Here is a 16,353-nt window from a genome sequence, read left to right as displayed (position 1 = left end):
TTTTTTCATAATCATCATGTAATTTAAAGCATGTTACCCCTTAACTGGATCTTCTGTAGCAGATGAGACTTTTCTGACCTGTTTTTTTGAGGTTACCACTAACACAAATCCTTTGAAATGCCAAATATTGTCATAGTGATCAGTGTTCAAACTTGTATTTAGGATATGCTCCTATGCCAGTTGGCCTTCTGTCATGTTTCACAGTTGTGAGAAGCTGCTTAGTCCACAGTCTGTTACAAAATTAAGCCTTCACACTGTTTAGCTCGAAGCTATCAGTTCTTATCAGCTGCAACTTTACAGGGTGGGAGCTGCACATGTTAATGTTCTATCAATACTATTGAACAAGTAAGAGCCTTTCCCATCCAACAGTCAGACACTGGTTCAAATAAAATTGTTAAGTAACAGCTGTTTCTAAATAATTCAAACTAAGCAGTAAGTTGTCTGTCTGGATATTTAAAGCCCGCTAGCTTGTTAATAAATGCAAAGGCTATGTTAAATTAAGTTAATGTATCCTACACTGTTGTCATTAGCTCAAAGGGTCTTTAAGTCTCCTAGTGATCTAGGTGGAAGGAAACTTTTGTTCCTTTTTGTAGGTGAACCTGTCGCTTAGCAGGCTGTAGCTCTCTGCTGCTTGCTCTTGCTCTTAAATTTAATGTAGATAACTAAGACATAAATGTATAATTAAGGAAAGACCAAATGAGTCGAGAGTTCAGAATAATATTTCCTTCAGGAGAGATGTGTAAGCCATGTCATGCCCAAAGATTAGCACCACAAATACCAATGCCTTTGACAAAAGGAGGCATTGAGTGCCTTCAAATCTGTCATCTCTCTGTAATTTGTAGTCGACAGAGTTGGCCTTCAGAAATGTCGGGGTGGAGCCCAGAGTCTTCACATCCTGCTGGATGTGTTTCATGTTGAAACATTTTGTCCGTCTTGCCACACAGTCTTGTTTGTGTCCGAGTTTTAGTTGGTTGTAACTCTGAAGAGAGATTGTTTACTGATCAACTGAAAGAGTGAGCTATAATCTGTTGTTTGTGACTGCAAAGATTTTTTAAAATAAAAAAAGTCACACTGCAGTGCATTGTTTGTTTGTTTTTTTACAGAAATCAGAATCAGAAATACTTTATTAATCCCGAAGGAAATACATGTTCTTATTTTTAAATGAGAAACTTGCTTTAAGTCAGTCAGTATTTCTGATATAATAGGAAGTGGTTATTTTGTGGTTTCCTGTGCTCTCTGACCCACTGCACAACAGCAAACATACATACATGCATCTTTCATATCAAAACTTGTCTTACATAAGTGTTAAGTGACCTTTCTATTTCTTGGGTCATATGAATGGACTTTTGTCCCTTGCCTATTATCCTAACACTATCCAAACAAACTAATGACCAGACTATTTTGAGTCACAATGATTGGATTTCCTTTAAACAGAGACTATTTCCTTACTGTTATCTTACTGTGAGTAAAACACTGAAAATTGGTTTGTGAGTTTGAGGATTGGGCAGACAGTCAAGAAGTGTGTCACTGGAGATTTGATAACGGCACAGATTCAGGAGGCGGTATGAAACAGCCTCACCAAATATGGGAACGGACATCCATGTGGACACCCTTAACTCTTTGTTTTCTGGTATGGGTGGGGTTTTCTGATATACATATTATTTATTTATTTTAAACAAAAATGACAAAACTAATAAACAGACAAGAAGAAATAAAACTAAGTTGCACGCAACAGTTAGAGGCTCTTTTATCTTCTTGCATGTCACATTGTGTGATTCAAAGCTTTTCTTGCAGGCATGCTTTTACTCCAGCGGTGTAATCAGATGGTCAGTTTTTAGTGGTTACATTCTTAAAATCTGTCACTAAATTGTTAAGGAGACTAATTAGAGTGCAGTAGGATTCTCTGCACGTCATGTTTCTCTTTTCTTTATAAATGCACATTCACACCTTTTCTTGATTTCATGATGTTAACTACAAGCTTTTTAAATACTTCTAAATGAATACTAATGTTTATTTAGTGTCTTATAGTTTCTATATCTTGTATATACAGTTGTCTAATTTAAATTGGGAGGAGTTACGTATTTCACACTAGCTAATTATAGTTTGCTAATCTGATGCCTGGGTTCACAGTATGAGTATGAGGTACTAAACTTAAAGAAAATCTTGATCATCTCAGTTCTGCTTTTTTTTTCTTTTTCCCACCGCTTTTGCTGTGTGGTTAGTACACAATGTGGTAGAAAGGCATCTGTCAACCACAAGTTATTCCTTCCTAGTTTACATTCTCTGGTATGGGTAGCTTGAAATTTCGTCATGCCTGCTAGAGTCATTACATGTTTTCTGTTTAAGTCATTATGAGATACTTAGACAGTAAAGCCTAAGAGAACACTTCAGTCTTGTTCTATCTTCCTACTTTTGTCGAATTTCATTAGTGTCCCTGAGTTGGCCTAAAAGCATCCAAACACAGTCTGCCTGATACAGTCAGGAAGCACGTATGTTGATCCATGGAAGTGATGATGAGCTGGCAGCTGAGGCCAGCTGAGTGTGGGTGAATCAGCTCTCCTTATTTAGGATTTTCAAAATGGGAATGGCTCCTCCCTGCTGCTGCTTTCATCTCATGGTGAAGACAGAAGCTCAACAACATATGATGAGATAGACATTAAAAGACTGTCATGATCAAGACTTAAAGCCTGTTAATTCTGTGTTTTTAGACATTTGACCCCCGTGAGTCCAAGTTTGTGTTGTAATATTTACTCCAAGTTTTTCAAACTAATAAAGCTGAACTAAAAATTACATTTTATTAAACAATAAAGTGTCAACTTAGTTAAACCTAAATTAGATAATTTATGTGTATGATGTGCAGCTGTAATGAAATTAAAAACTGAAACCTGGTATGTTTTTAAAAGAAAGCCATCTTCCTGTATTGGAGGCCGCACAAGTTTCAGATCTCAGTGTGTTTGAATGTCTTTAAAAGGTTTTTTTTTCGTGCCACATTCAACCTCCACAACCACAACAGCATATATGCCAGCACCTTCCTCTTTCTCTTTGCTCTCTTAGAATTCAGTATGATTGTAAAGCCGTTTCAGCATGTGCAGCTGTTGTGCACTGTTTTTGAAAAAAATGTGTTCAATGTAGATGTTTTAATGTCATCTATCAGTGACCTGTTTTGTTTTCTGTTTATTTTACAGATGGACCTGAGGTTACTTTTAATAGCAGCATTATCAGCAGCCCTCAGTGGCAGCTGGGCACAGCAAGGTAGGAAGTTAAAGTTCCCGTTTTGCTCCTTTTCTTATCTTAACTATTAATTATAATCTAACCTACTGCACAAGGTATTTTCATCCCTCTGCAGTACAGCCATGAGAGCACTAATTTACTAATATTTTTTTTCATCCTAAGAATGTTGAACTGTTTCTCTCTGGAACCTGTTTCAGGGAACTAAACAGGTCAAAGTCCGCTGATGTAGCAACAGCTGTTACATGCAGCAAAACCGAGATACAAGGCCACATGTAGGCTTTTGCAATCTTTTAAAAAACACAAGCACTCACACAATATAACAAGCAGAGTGAAGCCTGTTCCACGAGTATGTGAGGGTTTCTTTAGGCCTGCGTGACATAAATTTCATAATTACAAAGTGTGAACATGAGGCACTGTTTGCAGACTCATCTTCAGAGGTGTTATCGTCACATGCATTGACAATATAAAACATGGGCCTAGCCACAGAGATGTCATCCACCAGTTTCTGATGTCCCATTGTGTTTTGGTGATTTGAAACTAAAGGTGACGAGTAGGAGGCGAATCTGACCTGGCGTGCACACCACTTAGCCAAGACCCTGAATAGTCTTTGTTTCTGACATTTAGAATGACATAAAATACGCAAAATGGATTTAATGTTTTTGACTTAATAGATTTCCGTAGGATAAGGTATTTTTTGGAAGCCACAAAAGTCACCCCTGCTGGGACGTATGCAATGGTTTAGCCTTTCTCTTGGTGTGCTGTTGATAATTTATTCCAGTTGCTTAGTTAAGTAACCAAGTCTCAAAATATACATATTTGGTAGAAGGCAGAATTTCCTGGCTTGGTGGTTTGCACATAAGGAAGGTGTTAAGTGTGCATGTGGTCTTTTGTCATAAAAATCTTCTGTATTATGACTGGCTTCCTCTCCTCCTCATGGAGCATCTCTGTATTAGGTTTGTAGAGTTTAACTACTGCAAAACCCAGAACTTCTAGCTCACTTGACCACTCCCACTGGCACAGAATCTCTTTCCACTTTATCACTGCCTTATCAATCTATATCTGATTTTTATTTTTGACTCTTTTACTTTGTTTCTGCTATTCTTGATCTGACATCTGACTGGGTTTTAAAAAATAATCGTCTTTTCTTAAACAATTAGCATCAAGCCCAGAAGTACTAGCCTATGAGTATGTACTTCTTTTTTCCATGAAAACTGCCCTGTAAGAAGTCTTACAGAGGTCAGTAAAGTACACAGACCACCCAAGAACCACCAAATAGTTCCAGAAGTAGAAATGATTTATTGTTACACTTTGTTTTTCTTTCTTTTCTTTTGCTCTTGACACACATTATGAATGATAGTGATAGAAAAGTTTTCACACTGGCTTGTTCTCATCCTTTTTCCCTTTCAAATCTTCATTCATAGTTTTATGACTGTTAGTCCTTTTGGCCAACAGTTGGAGTTTTTTGTTTTATGGGGTTAGGTCATTACTTGGTGAGTTGTCTGGAGCGTTTCCCAGCATGACTCAGTTTTCTGGGGAGGGAGGAAGGGAGGAGGAGGGATTGGGGGGGGTGCTTTCCAGCCAAAAGCTGCTTTGAGTTAGTGAGCTAATGGAAAAGACTGTATCATCTTGGCTAAAAGGAGCTTGTGTCGTCTCTTTCAGATGGAAGCATATGCATCAAGGCAAACGCGCAGTCGTGTGGGGAATGCATCCAGGTCTCCGAGATCTGTGGATGGTGCACAGATGAAGTGAGTTGGATCAGCAAAGCTGTGTCAAAGCTATTTTATCACATGAGTGAAAACTATCAGAGAGCTCTTTATCAGTGAGGAAAGTTTCAGTTTCCTTGAGCTGCGCACAGTGATGAAAACTGTAATATCTGTCATTGTCACCATTATTAAATAGGAGTACAACACTAGAGTCATTCTTCAATTCAAAACAAACAAAATGGTTTAAGTGACAAAATGCCATAAAATCCATTTAATTAAATTAACTTTCACCTTTGTTGTTTATATGAATGTGTGCATATAATCTGTTCTCATCCTGTAAGCAGTATAAGTACTCAGGAGTTAAGAGATTAGAGACTTGTCCTATTTTGTTTTTCACCCAATGGCAAGTAAACCACAGTTGGTCCATTAATTGTAAACAGCAGTGCTGCTCCTGCTGCTGCTTCTTCACTGGAAACTTGGTCAGGATGAAGCTGCTTAATTAGATGTTTAGTGTACCTAAGGCGGATTTTCTTGCTGTGGTTGAAATGCACTGAGCAAGCATGAGGAAAAGACCAAAAACACTCAGTTGGAATTAAACATTTATGCACAGTAACAAACGAAGTTCTTTTTATGCTGTGTCAGTGAAGTTAACATGAGCAAGTAGAAGTTTTGATTACAGTTACTTCGATTGCAACAAAAAATGGATTTATAATCCAGCATATATTTAAGTTGGTACACTAGACAGAGAGTGGGGCATCAGGAGCTGTACTTTCTGCCCCTCAGTGGCACAGAGGTCCCATTTGACATGGGCCAATCTTTAACCTGCTAGTTCCCTAGTATAAAGTCTCAGTGGTATTAGAGTGGGTGGGCATTTCCTGCCTTCTGCATGCTCTGTCCAAGCAGCTCCCTCGCCTTATCAGAGGATACAGAGCATTTCCATTATTCCAAATACCTCTGAAGCAGACTATTTCCTGCTTTGCGCTACTTGTGAGAACGGATAACCGTGGAAAACATACTGACCTGATTCTCTTAAAACCAAATAGCATTTATGTATGAACATGCCTGTAAATTCCACTTCTACTGTCACCGGACTTCAGTGTACGGTTATAACCATGTTTAGGTGAGAGACTCTTAAAATAAGTGAATTTATCTGAAATGAAACGGGGGGAAACACTGACTGATACCTGTTTAAGGTCTCGTGTTCACTTTAAACAAGGTTGTGGGAACACAGATCAATAAATTCCTACACCTGGTTAGCCTTAGATGTATACACATGTATATGGCACATTTTACATTTCTGTACATGTTCATTGCAAAAAGAGAGAAACTAAAGACAAAAAGAGCAAGATTAAGCTGTAATGCAGCTTAACCGCCCAGGTAACACAAACAGGCTTTAACCTGCACCACATTTCAAACACGGAAGAAGAACAACCCTTAAACTGTCCACTTTTGTTCTGCACAGAATAAAAACACTGAAACAGGGAAAAAATTAAATTGATTAGATGGAAATGCTGAGTTTTATTGGAGAGGATGGTGGTGGGCCAACTTAAGGAAAACCGTGTTATAGTTAAGGTGAGCCTTTTAGTGAACTGTTGAAACCATCTCAGGGTTAAATGCTTGTGTTCTTGTCATGTGCCAAGACAACTGCATTCCTGTTAAATCATGTCTGCTGCTCTCTATCAGCCTGCTGATATCCACCCCTGAGATTATGAAATCAGGACTCGACTTCAGTTTGTAGTTTAGTGAAGTCGTTTGGAGCACCTAAAGAGATCTCTCTTTAGAAGAAACGCTCTCCCGCAAAGTAACTCTGCTTTAGAACATTATACATTAATTTCCATGTGACTGAATTGTCCCTGCATGTTGCCTGCTCTTCTGTATATTGTCTGTGTTCACCCTGCCCTCTTGGTGTATCTCTATAATGCATCTCATCAGATTATGTGCAGCTAGATGCAGGCAAGAAGAAAAAGAGGTGTTCTCCATGTCATGAGGTTTTGGAAATAACTGAGTCAAAGCGCTATTTTCGTTTTGACTGGGTTCATTGTCTCGGCACTCATGCTCCAAACATTAGTATGTTTATTAGCTAAAATGACTGAATGAGTCTATAACCTTTTTTACTTGTAAAGTGACGCATTTAAATCAGTGTCATTAAAAACACTGACATTGAGGCTCCAGAATATAAGTTGCTCGATGGTGGATTGAAGCCTGGTAGAGAAATGAAAGACACTAAGCCTAATTTTGGAAAATTAGATTTTAAACTTAAAAATACACTGTTCGTCTTCAAAGATCAAATTACTTAATTTTGTTAGGCTGATAAGATGCATGAATTAAGGAAGTAGCTTTGTCGAAAAAAAAAAAGGTAAAGAAATTAAACAAATTCAGTGAAAGAAAAAAAGGGGAAAAAAATCCTTAATTTGAAGGGTCTGAAATGGTAAAAGCTGTGAGCAAGAGTGTGACATGTAGCCTCAAAATTATATAATCGGGGGGAAAATTCTCATGTATATATTATCACTTCATTTTCTTTGTGGTAATTTTCTAATTTTTAACATTCACTACTACCCATAGCATTAGACAGGCTTACCTTCGTGTTACTAAAAGTCCTCCCTTCACACATGTTGAATAAAAACAGACCGATATTTTCTACCTTGGGTCGAACTTTTGAACCAGCTTCTTCAAGCCCAACTTCTCCACCATGTTGCAAACTGTAGGGAACATGAATGTGTGACATTGCTATAGCGATATATTTTATGTCATGATAGTATTACTACTATACAAACGACATGATACTGCACAGCCCTGCTATGTGGCATGTTTATTCACACCAAGATAATATATAACTGTGAAACTCAGTTCAGTTTAGTTTCCCTTAGCTCCAAGGCGCTTCATATTGTAAGGTAGACCCTACAACAATACATTTAAGAGAAAAACCCCAACAATCATATGACCCCCTATGAGAATGCACTTTGGCCACAGTGGGAAGGAAAAACTCCCTTTTAACAGGAAGAAACCTCCGGCAGAACCAGACTCAGTGAGGGGCGGGGCCATCTGCCTCACCCGGTTGGGGTGAGAGAAGGAAGACGGGATAATAGACACGCTGTGGAAGAGAGCCAGAGATTAATAACAAGGATGATTCAATGCAGAGAGGTCTATTAACACATAGTGAGTGAGAAAGGGGACTAATGAAGAAATACTCAGTGCATCATAGGCCATGTCCACACTAATACATTTTCATTTGAAAACGCTTATTTTTCTCCCCAGTTTGGCCTTCTGTCCACCCTGAGACGGCGTTTTTGGTCAAGGAAAACGGAACATTTTGAAAAGCTCTCCAAAGTGGATACATTTGAAAACGCAGTTTTCGCATCACAGTGTGGACAGCTTAACTGCAGGCTTTCGGAAACGATGATGCATTTTAGTCATATGATGTAGTGATGGGACCAATTAAACTAAGATGGCGGAGGGCATTATACAGCTGTTGTTTTGTTTGCTCTCAGTTTTGACAGCCCTATTGAAGATTAATATCAGTTTGTACATGCTCCAGATAGCTTTTATTCAAATTCTTTAATTCTCACTCGCTTTTGCAACTTTGTACTTTTGTGTTAATCGCAGCAACAACTCCACCTCATTGTTAGTCCATTTAAAAAAATATTGGTGCTTTTCCTCAACATTTTGTCGCAACGTTTCAAAGAGCCGGAAAGTAAATAAACGGCAGACAGAAATGACGCAGGTTGAATTGTCTTACATTTCACGCATGCGCAATACAGGAACGTAAGCGTTTCAGTCGTTTCAGTGTGGATGAACAACTGTTCGGAAACGATTGAAAATGCTAGTGTGGACATGTAGCATTTTTAGACGAAAACAGTTTTCAAATTTACCCGGATCAGTGTAGACGTAGCCATAGGAATCCCCCAGCAGCCTACACCTATTGCAGCATAACTAAGGGAGGATTCAGATTCACCTGATCCAGCCCTAACTATATGCTTTGGCAAAAAGAAAAGTTTTAAGCCTAATCTTAAAAGTTGAGATAGTGTCTGTTTCCCGAATCCAAACTGGAAGCTGGTTCCACGGAAGAAAGGCCTGAAAACTGAAGGCTCTCGTTCTTCTTTTAAATACTCTAGGAACAACAAGTAAGCCTGCAGTCTGAGAGCGAAGTGCTCTAATGGGGTGATATGGTACTATAAGGTCATTAAGATAAGATGGGGCCTGACTATTCAAGACCTTCTTTGTGAGGACCAGGATTTTTGAATTCTGAATCCTGGTCTTCTGCCACATACAAGGATGTATTATTATTCATTCTTTCACTGATTAGGTTATTGCAGCAGCGTGGTTTTCCTTTCACAATAGAACCCAAAAAGAAAACGCAGTCCAGAAGAATTTGAAGAAAATTATCCCGGTCTGTTGTGGGAAAAGCATTTGGAGTAATTCTCTAATGGTCTTTTCTTCTTTTTGCAGACGTTCCTCTCAGAGGGTGAGTCCAAATCAGCCCGCTGTGATGATGTGAACTACCTGAAGAAGAAAAACTGCAACAATATTGAGAACCCCCGCGGCAGAACTGATGTCGTCCAGAACAAAAGTGTCACCATTCGCAACAAGGATGGGAACATAAAACTCAAGCCTGAGGAGATCACACAGATACAGCCTCAGAAACTCAAAGTGACGCTCAGATCTGGTAAGTAGGCGTATGCTGATGCTATTTTCCTGACCATTTTTACATTTATTAGCTAGCTGTTACGGAGCATCGACTTCAGTGTTTTCACTGATGACATCTTGGTATTTTCAAACCAGATGTGATGAGTGATGGCGGGTCTGACTGTGAAACCAAGGACACAGCAAACTCATGGGCTAACATTTGTGATTAGCAAATCAATAGCCAGTGAACATTCCCTGGATAATAGTGGTGACCATAAGCTACCGCATGATTAATGTGGCAAAATTTAAAGCCAGATGCCCTTCCTAATGCATCCTCTTGTGTCTGCTTCTGGGATCAAACTTTAAATCTTTTGCTTCTTAGGCAAATGCATAAACCGCTGTACTATGAAGGCTCAGGTCTAGAAACTAGCAACTGAGCCCAAAGTTTGGTGAGGTCACAGAGCTAGAAGTCACCTTGAAGACTTTTTCAACCAGAGGAATATAGATGTAAATATACATAATTTCCCCTAGGGATCAATAGAGTATTTTGATTCTGATATCCTGGTTTAATTTCTTTTACACGTCACAGCTGTGTAAATACCGTAACGTAATTAGAGATTAACAGGTTGTGTTATGTTAAAAAGGCTTTCAATATAGCCTGAACTTTTGATGCTTTGGCAGTTTGCTGAAACTCTTGTCAGGTCAAAACAAAAGGAAATTTTTATTTGGAGTAAATATATTGATGGTTCATAGTTGGTATAATGTGGTCAAAGCAGTTTAAATTTAGAAGCCATTATATTTGTGTCAGTCTCACCTTTAGCCACTTTAAAGCTGGTGGACTGGAAAAGATCAGAATTTACAAGAATTATTTTAATAATTTTATCAGTTTGAAGAAGCTGGCATGATGCAAACTACAGATGGTAAAAAGAATTTGCGACCACTCCCCTTAAATGATCTTCAGTTTCCAACCCTTTTGTATTTAAGTGTAACTCTGGTTTTCCAATAAAAACAGGAACCTTGTCGTTAGTCTAATAACTAACAATGCTCTGTTTTTGCCTTTAAGGTGAGCCACAGACTTTTGACCTGAAATTCAAGCGTGCTGAGGATTACCCCATCGACTTATATTACCTTATGGACCTCTCGTTCTCCATGAAAGATGATTTGGAAAATCTGAAGAACCTTGGCACTGACCTCAGGAGGGAAATGCAGGAGATCACATCAGACTTCAGGATAGGTACGGTTAAAAACATGAAACCCAATAAATGTCCTTCAAAACAGCAGAAAACCCTCAGCCTTCCAAATGAGTTTATAATCCCAAGTTAAGAAATGCTCTCCTTTTTTGTTTCGCCTTAAGGTTTTGGCTCCTTTGTGGAGAAAACGGTCATGCCTTACATCAGCACCACACCCGCCAGGCTAATCAACCCCTGTTCCAACAACGAGAACTGTACGAGCCCCTTCAGCTACAAGAACGTCCTGAAGCTCACCAGCAACGGAGAGAAGTTTAACGAGCTGGTCAGTAAACAGCAGATCTCAGGAAACCTGGACTCTCCAGAAGGGGGGTTTGATGCCATCATGCAGGTGGCAGTCTGTGAGGTGAGCGTTTTATTATTTAAGCTTGTTTTTTTTGTTTTTTTTCTCCATTCTTCTGTGCCTTCAAAATGCATAGAATATAAATAAGAATAATTAAGATAAATAAGGATATCTTCTTGTTTTGATCCCAGGAGCAAATTGGCTGGAGGAACGTGACTCGTCTGCTGGTGTTTTCCACTGATGCTGGTTTCCACTTCGCTGGGGACGGCAAGCTGGGCGGCATCGTCCTCCCCAACGATGGGAAGTGTCACCTGGAAAACGACGTGTACAGTATGAGCCACTACTACGTATGTACCATCATATCTTTAACACTAACAGTAAATCCAGGGAAAGCTGACTGAGAATGAGAGCTGTTATATGTTCACCTTTTTTAATAATGGTCTCAGTTTTATCGTCTGATCATTAATCGTATCTTCACATGATTCTTAGTTAATAGTTTTTGTATGTTTAACAGGACTATCCCTCTATTGCTCACCTGGTCCAGAAGTTGAGCGATCACAACATTCAGACCATCTTTGCTGTAACTGAGGAGTTTCAGCCTGTTTACCAGGTAACCTTTGCGCATTGTGTTTGAAGGAGAGACTTTTTTTATACAAGCAGAACCCACACTGCTATATTGTTATGTATATATGTCTATCAATATTTATTTTTTTTATTATATAATGTTGTTTTCAGACATGAAATCTATTATCTTATTTTTTAAAAATGTCCATTATATTTCAGAAAATGATACCTCAGTTAACAAAACAAGGTCAAAAAAGGAATCGCAACGCTGTTGCTTTAGCTTTCTGCTTTCAAGGAATTTCTCAATGCAGGAAAATGATGTGCAAAATGTATTAACTTTCCAGCACTGTATTTCACAATTTGGTTAGGGATATCATCTAGCTATAGATCAGCTCTAATTTTTTTAATGTAATCATCAGGATATGATTCATGTAAAATTAATTCTTTCTTTTGACTCTCGTTTCTCTTACAGGAGTTGAAAAATCTTATCCCCAAATCAGCTGTCGGCACGCTTTCCTCCAACTCCAGTAATGTCATCAAACTCATCATTGATGCCTACAATGTAAGTTGAACTGCCGCATCATCACATGATCTTCGACTCTCCCTGATGATCGGGGATTGATTTAGCATTGAGTTATTTCTCATGTATACATAGCCAGGTATATGTCATCTTCATCTCTGAGCACGTAAAGATTACAGGGAAATGTAACATAAACATAAGAGGTCACATACAGAGAAATTCAACGCAAATAATCCGCCAAATTTGAGAAACTGATGACCGGTGCTTTCCTCTTCACCTGTGTGTATGAATACTTTCCCTCTTCCATCATAAACAAACCCAAGTGACAGATATGCCTTAGTTTGCCACTCCCAAAAATACACATTAATTATGAGGAATTAATTATTACTTACGTTGGTTATAAGCTGCTACTCATCTGTTGAGAGACAAAGTTTAATAAATGTTTGATTCTTATGTTTTTCTTTTTTGCAGTCTTTGTCATCTGAGGTGATTCTGGAGAACAGCAAGCTGCCCGAGGGCGTTTCTATCTCGTACAAAGCCTTCTGTAAAAACGGTGTGCAAGGAACAGAGGACAACGGCAGGAAGTGCACTAATATCTCCATTGGCGACGAGGTAATAGGAGCCAGGCTTGGTCTCCATGTGTTAAGTGTAAAACAAGCAAAACAAAAATTATATCTAGGAGAAAGAAAGAGTTTAGGTACTCTGGGAAGAATGTGTTGAATAAAATGCATTTATTTGATGATCTGAAACATTTAAATGTGACAATCATACAAAAAAAACAGTTACCTTAATTGCATCCTCCTCATACGGTGTGATTCTCTCTGGTTTCCAGGTGTCTTTTAAGATTTCTATTGAATCTCAGAAGTGTCCTTCAGGTGGCAAGCCTGAGGTCATTACAGTGAAACCGCTGGGCTTCAATGAGGAGGTGTCGATAGAACTCAATTTCATCTGTGACTGTGAATGTGCCAAAAAGGGAGAGCCCAACAGTCCGAAGTGCCACGGGGGAAACGGGATTTTTGAATGTGGGGCCTGCAAGTAAGTATCGATGCAGAGAGATGTAGAGCTGCTGAGCCATGTATGATGGGGCATAAGGATGTGTGGGTCTGTAATTTCAAAATATTCCTCAACGGGACTTCCGGTCAGCATGCGACCCGAGTAGACGCAGGAACGAACTGCTCCGGTGAACTTAACTCCGCTTCGACCAGTTTCACCCCTCCAATTGCCACTTTTAAGTCGCTTACACTCGTAACTACTTTTCTAGTGTTTTGAACACTTTTGACGCTTTCAATGGCTTCTAAGAGTGCAAAAGCGAACAAAAAGGAGGACGCTAGCTTAACACTGGAAGCTATCACCACACTGCTCCAGCAGCACCGAGATGAGTTGGCGTCTGAATTTAAGACCTCATTTAACGCCCTCGATTCAAAACTGGACCAGGTACGACAAGCCCAAGAGGAACAGGCTGAGAGAGTTTCGTCCTGGAGCTTGCAACTGAAGACCTGAGCCAACGAGTCGCTGACCTTGAAAGCACGTGTGCCGCTCTTGTGACAACAACCAGCTAAAGAACAAAGTCACTGACCTGGAGAGCCGTAGCAGGCGTCAGAACATCCGCGTCCTTGGACTGCCTGAAGACACTGAAAGTGGGCGCCCCACTCACTTCTTTTCCAACCTTCTCTGTGAGTTATTGGGCAAAGAAATACTTCAGTCTCCACGGAGCTCGATAGAGCGCACCGCTCCCTCGCAGCGAAGCCGCCCGCGGGGCGCCCACCTCGCCCGGTGATCATCCGCCTGCACCGATACCAGATCAAGGACCTCATCATCCGAGAAGCTAGGAGGAGAGGGAAATTCGACTACCGAGGCGTGCCTATCCGAATTGTGGAGGACTACAGTCCCGAGGTCCTCAATCAGCGGGCGCAGTACAAGGACATCATGTCCGGAGCTCTCACGGGCGAGGCCTGAGGCCGCACTCCTCTTCCCAGCACGGCCGCAGATAACGCAGGCCAGCGGCGCCAGAAAGTTTTCAGCTCCGTGGACGAGGCTCAACAGTACATTGAGAGGCTCCCAAAGGCTCCGGAAGCCCCATGAAGAATTATCACTAATAAAACAGTGACACCAAATGCAGGTACCAAACATTCCATACATGTATAGAGGCACAGTCGGGATCCACGTGAGACGTTGCTTTTCCCCTCCGAGTGTAGCGATATAGTCTGAATGTTATAGTACTGAAATGCTGATTATTACTTTCATTTAACTCCATAATTTGATTATTTTTCTTTCTTTGATAAATAAGGAGGCAACCTCATTGACCTCTACCCGTTGGCTAATGACGTAATACTTGTTGCACGGAGACGGGGAGTTTTGTTATCTATTCGTAGCCTTTTGTCTGTTCTCATTCAATAATTCAGTTATACCAGTAGTACTTATTGAACTACATCTTTTTTTTTTGTGTGTTTGGTTGTTTGTTTGTTTACGTACTTGGACTCTGCTTTGAAACATCCCAGCAATTACATTTGGATTTGGTGGCTGATACACAGTTTCATAACTTAACAGTAAGATAAGGGGTTTCAGCTTACTATGCTATGGCCACCGGAGCAGTGGTTCGATTGCTTCAACACCTAGACTGCTATCATAGACAGGAGGAGTAACACTTTAAATATGTTAAGTTTGAAGAGCTCGCTGCTTGTTCTTGTTCTTTTTTTTGGCAGCCATTTTCTGTTGTGGGGAGGGTTTGGGGAGGGTAAGGGTCACTGCTATGAACCTCATACACTGTTCTTTTTTTTAACCTGTTCTGAACTAATTTCCACCCACTGTAAAGTTATTCTGTTCTTATCATCTAAGGCCAGTGTGAATATTGTCTTTGCTCTATAAATCAGATGAGCCTGCAATTAAACTTTCTAAGCTGGAATGTTAAAGGTCTAAATCATCCAGTCAAGAGAAGGAAGGTTTTCTCACATGTTAAACACCATAACACTGATGTGGCTTTCCTGCAGGAGACCCACGTCAGGGCCTCTGATAATGTCCGTCTCTTCTCACGTTGGAGGGGCCAGTGTTTTCACTCACTTTTCCAAGCTAGGGCACGTGGGGTCTCTATATTGGTCAGGCAGAACATTCCTTTTGAGGCCCACAATGTCGTAGCAGACAAATATGGCAGATATGTCATAGTCAGTGGGAAACTGTATAACAGTCTTGTTGCCCTAGTAAATATCTATGCCCCTAATACAGATGACGAGAATTTCTTTAAACAACTATTCTCCTCTCTACCCGACTTAAATATCTACTCTCTTTTCTGGGGTGATTTTAACTGCTGGTTAGACCCAGCCCTGGATCGCTCATCCACTAAGAGCACTGTTCTAAGCAAATCTGCATCTGTCATTCATGCCTTTCTATCAGATTATGGAATGTGTGATGTTTGGCGTACCTAAATCCTCATAAAAGAGATTACTCCTATTTTTCACATGTGCACCATACATATTCAAGAATTGATTACTTTATCATTGACACTAATTGTCTGCAGCAGGTCCACTCCTGTGCCTACCATAGCATAGTTATTTCAGATCACGCCCTCTCACTCTGTCTTTGTCTCTTCCACACCCTCCTGTTAAAGCTGCACAATGGCGTTTCAATTCGACCCTTCTGTCAGATGAAAATTTTGTAAAGTTTATCCAGGATGAGATACGCTTTTACTTTGCCACCAACTCTTCCCCAGAGACTTCCAGCCTTGTAGTATGGGATGCCTTTAAGGCGTATATCAGAGGTCAGATTATTGCTTATTCAGCAAGAATTAAAAACAGTCCACCCATGAAAGAAATAAGTTAATGCAACAAATTAAGGAGACCGATGAACAGTATGCTCTTAAACAGAGTCATGAAATATTTAAAAGTGTGTAGAACTTAAAACAAGACTTGACCTACTCACAACGTACTCGACTGAACGTTTACTCTTACATGACAAATCCAAATTTTATATGCATGGTGACAAACCTGATAAATTACTGGCGAGCCTTCTAAAAGGTTCTAGGGCAAGGCAAAGTATTCTTAAAATTCGACAACAAGATGGCAACATTGTCACAGATCACGAAAAAAATCAATGAAGTGTTCAGGGATTTTACTCACAACTTTACACCTCAGAGTCCCAAACTGATTCCAATGCAATTAATGAGTTCTTAGCTAAACTTGACATTCCTGA

General features: G+C 39.9%; 1 protein-coding gene across 1 annotated transcript in view; it reads left to right on the top strand.

Annotated features, from left to right (window-relative positions):
* LOC116331628 (integrin beta-1-like) overlaps positions 1-16,353 on the top strand; it is a 34,508-nt gene that overhangs the window by 9,564 nt on the left and 8,591 nt on the right. The window contains exons 2-11 of the mRNA XM_031754367.2: positions 3,186-3,252; positions 4,891-4,976; positions 9,381-9,597; positions 10,621-10,791; positions 10,912-11,150; positions 11,279-11,434; positions 11,602-11,697; positions 12,124-12,213; positions 12,643-12,783; positions 13,004-13,206. Coding sequence (XP_031610227.2) covers positions 3,186-3,252; positions 4,891-4,976; positions 9,381-9,597; positions 10,621-10,791; positions 10,912-11,150; positions 11,279-11,434; positions 11,602-11,697; positions 12,124-12,213; positions 12,643-12,783; positions 13,004-13,206 — 1,466 coding nt within the window. The remainder of the gene's footprint in view (positions 1-3,185; positions 3,253-4,890; positions 4,977-9,380; positions 9,598-10,620; positions 10,792-10,911; positions 11,151-11,278; positions 11,435-11,601; positions 11,698-12,123; positions 12,214-12,642; positions 12,784-13,003; positions 13,207-16,353) is intronic.

This window comes from Oreochromis aureus, linkage group 18, assembly GCF_013358895.1.
Source record: "Oreochromis aureus strain Israel breed Guangdong linkage group 18, ZZ_aureus, whole genome shotgun sequence".
NCBI classification, from domain to species: domain Eukaryota; kingdom Metazoa; phylum Chordata; class Actinopteri; order Cichliformes; family Cichlidae; genus Oreochromis; species Oreochromis aureus.
This window is presented reverse-complemented; position numbering and strand designations above follow the sequence as displayed.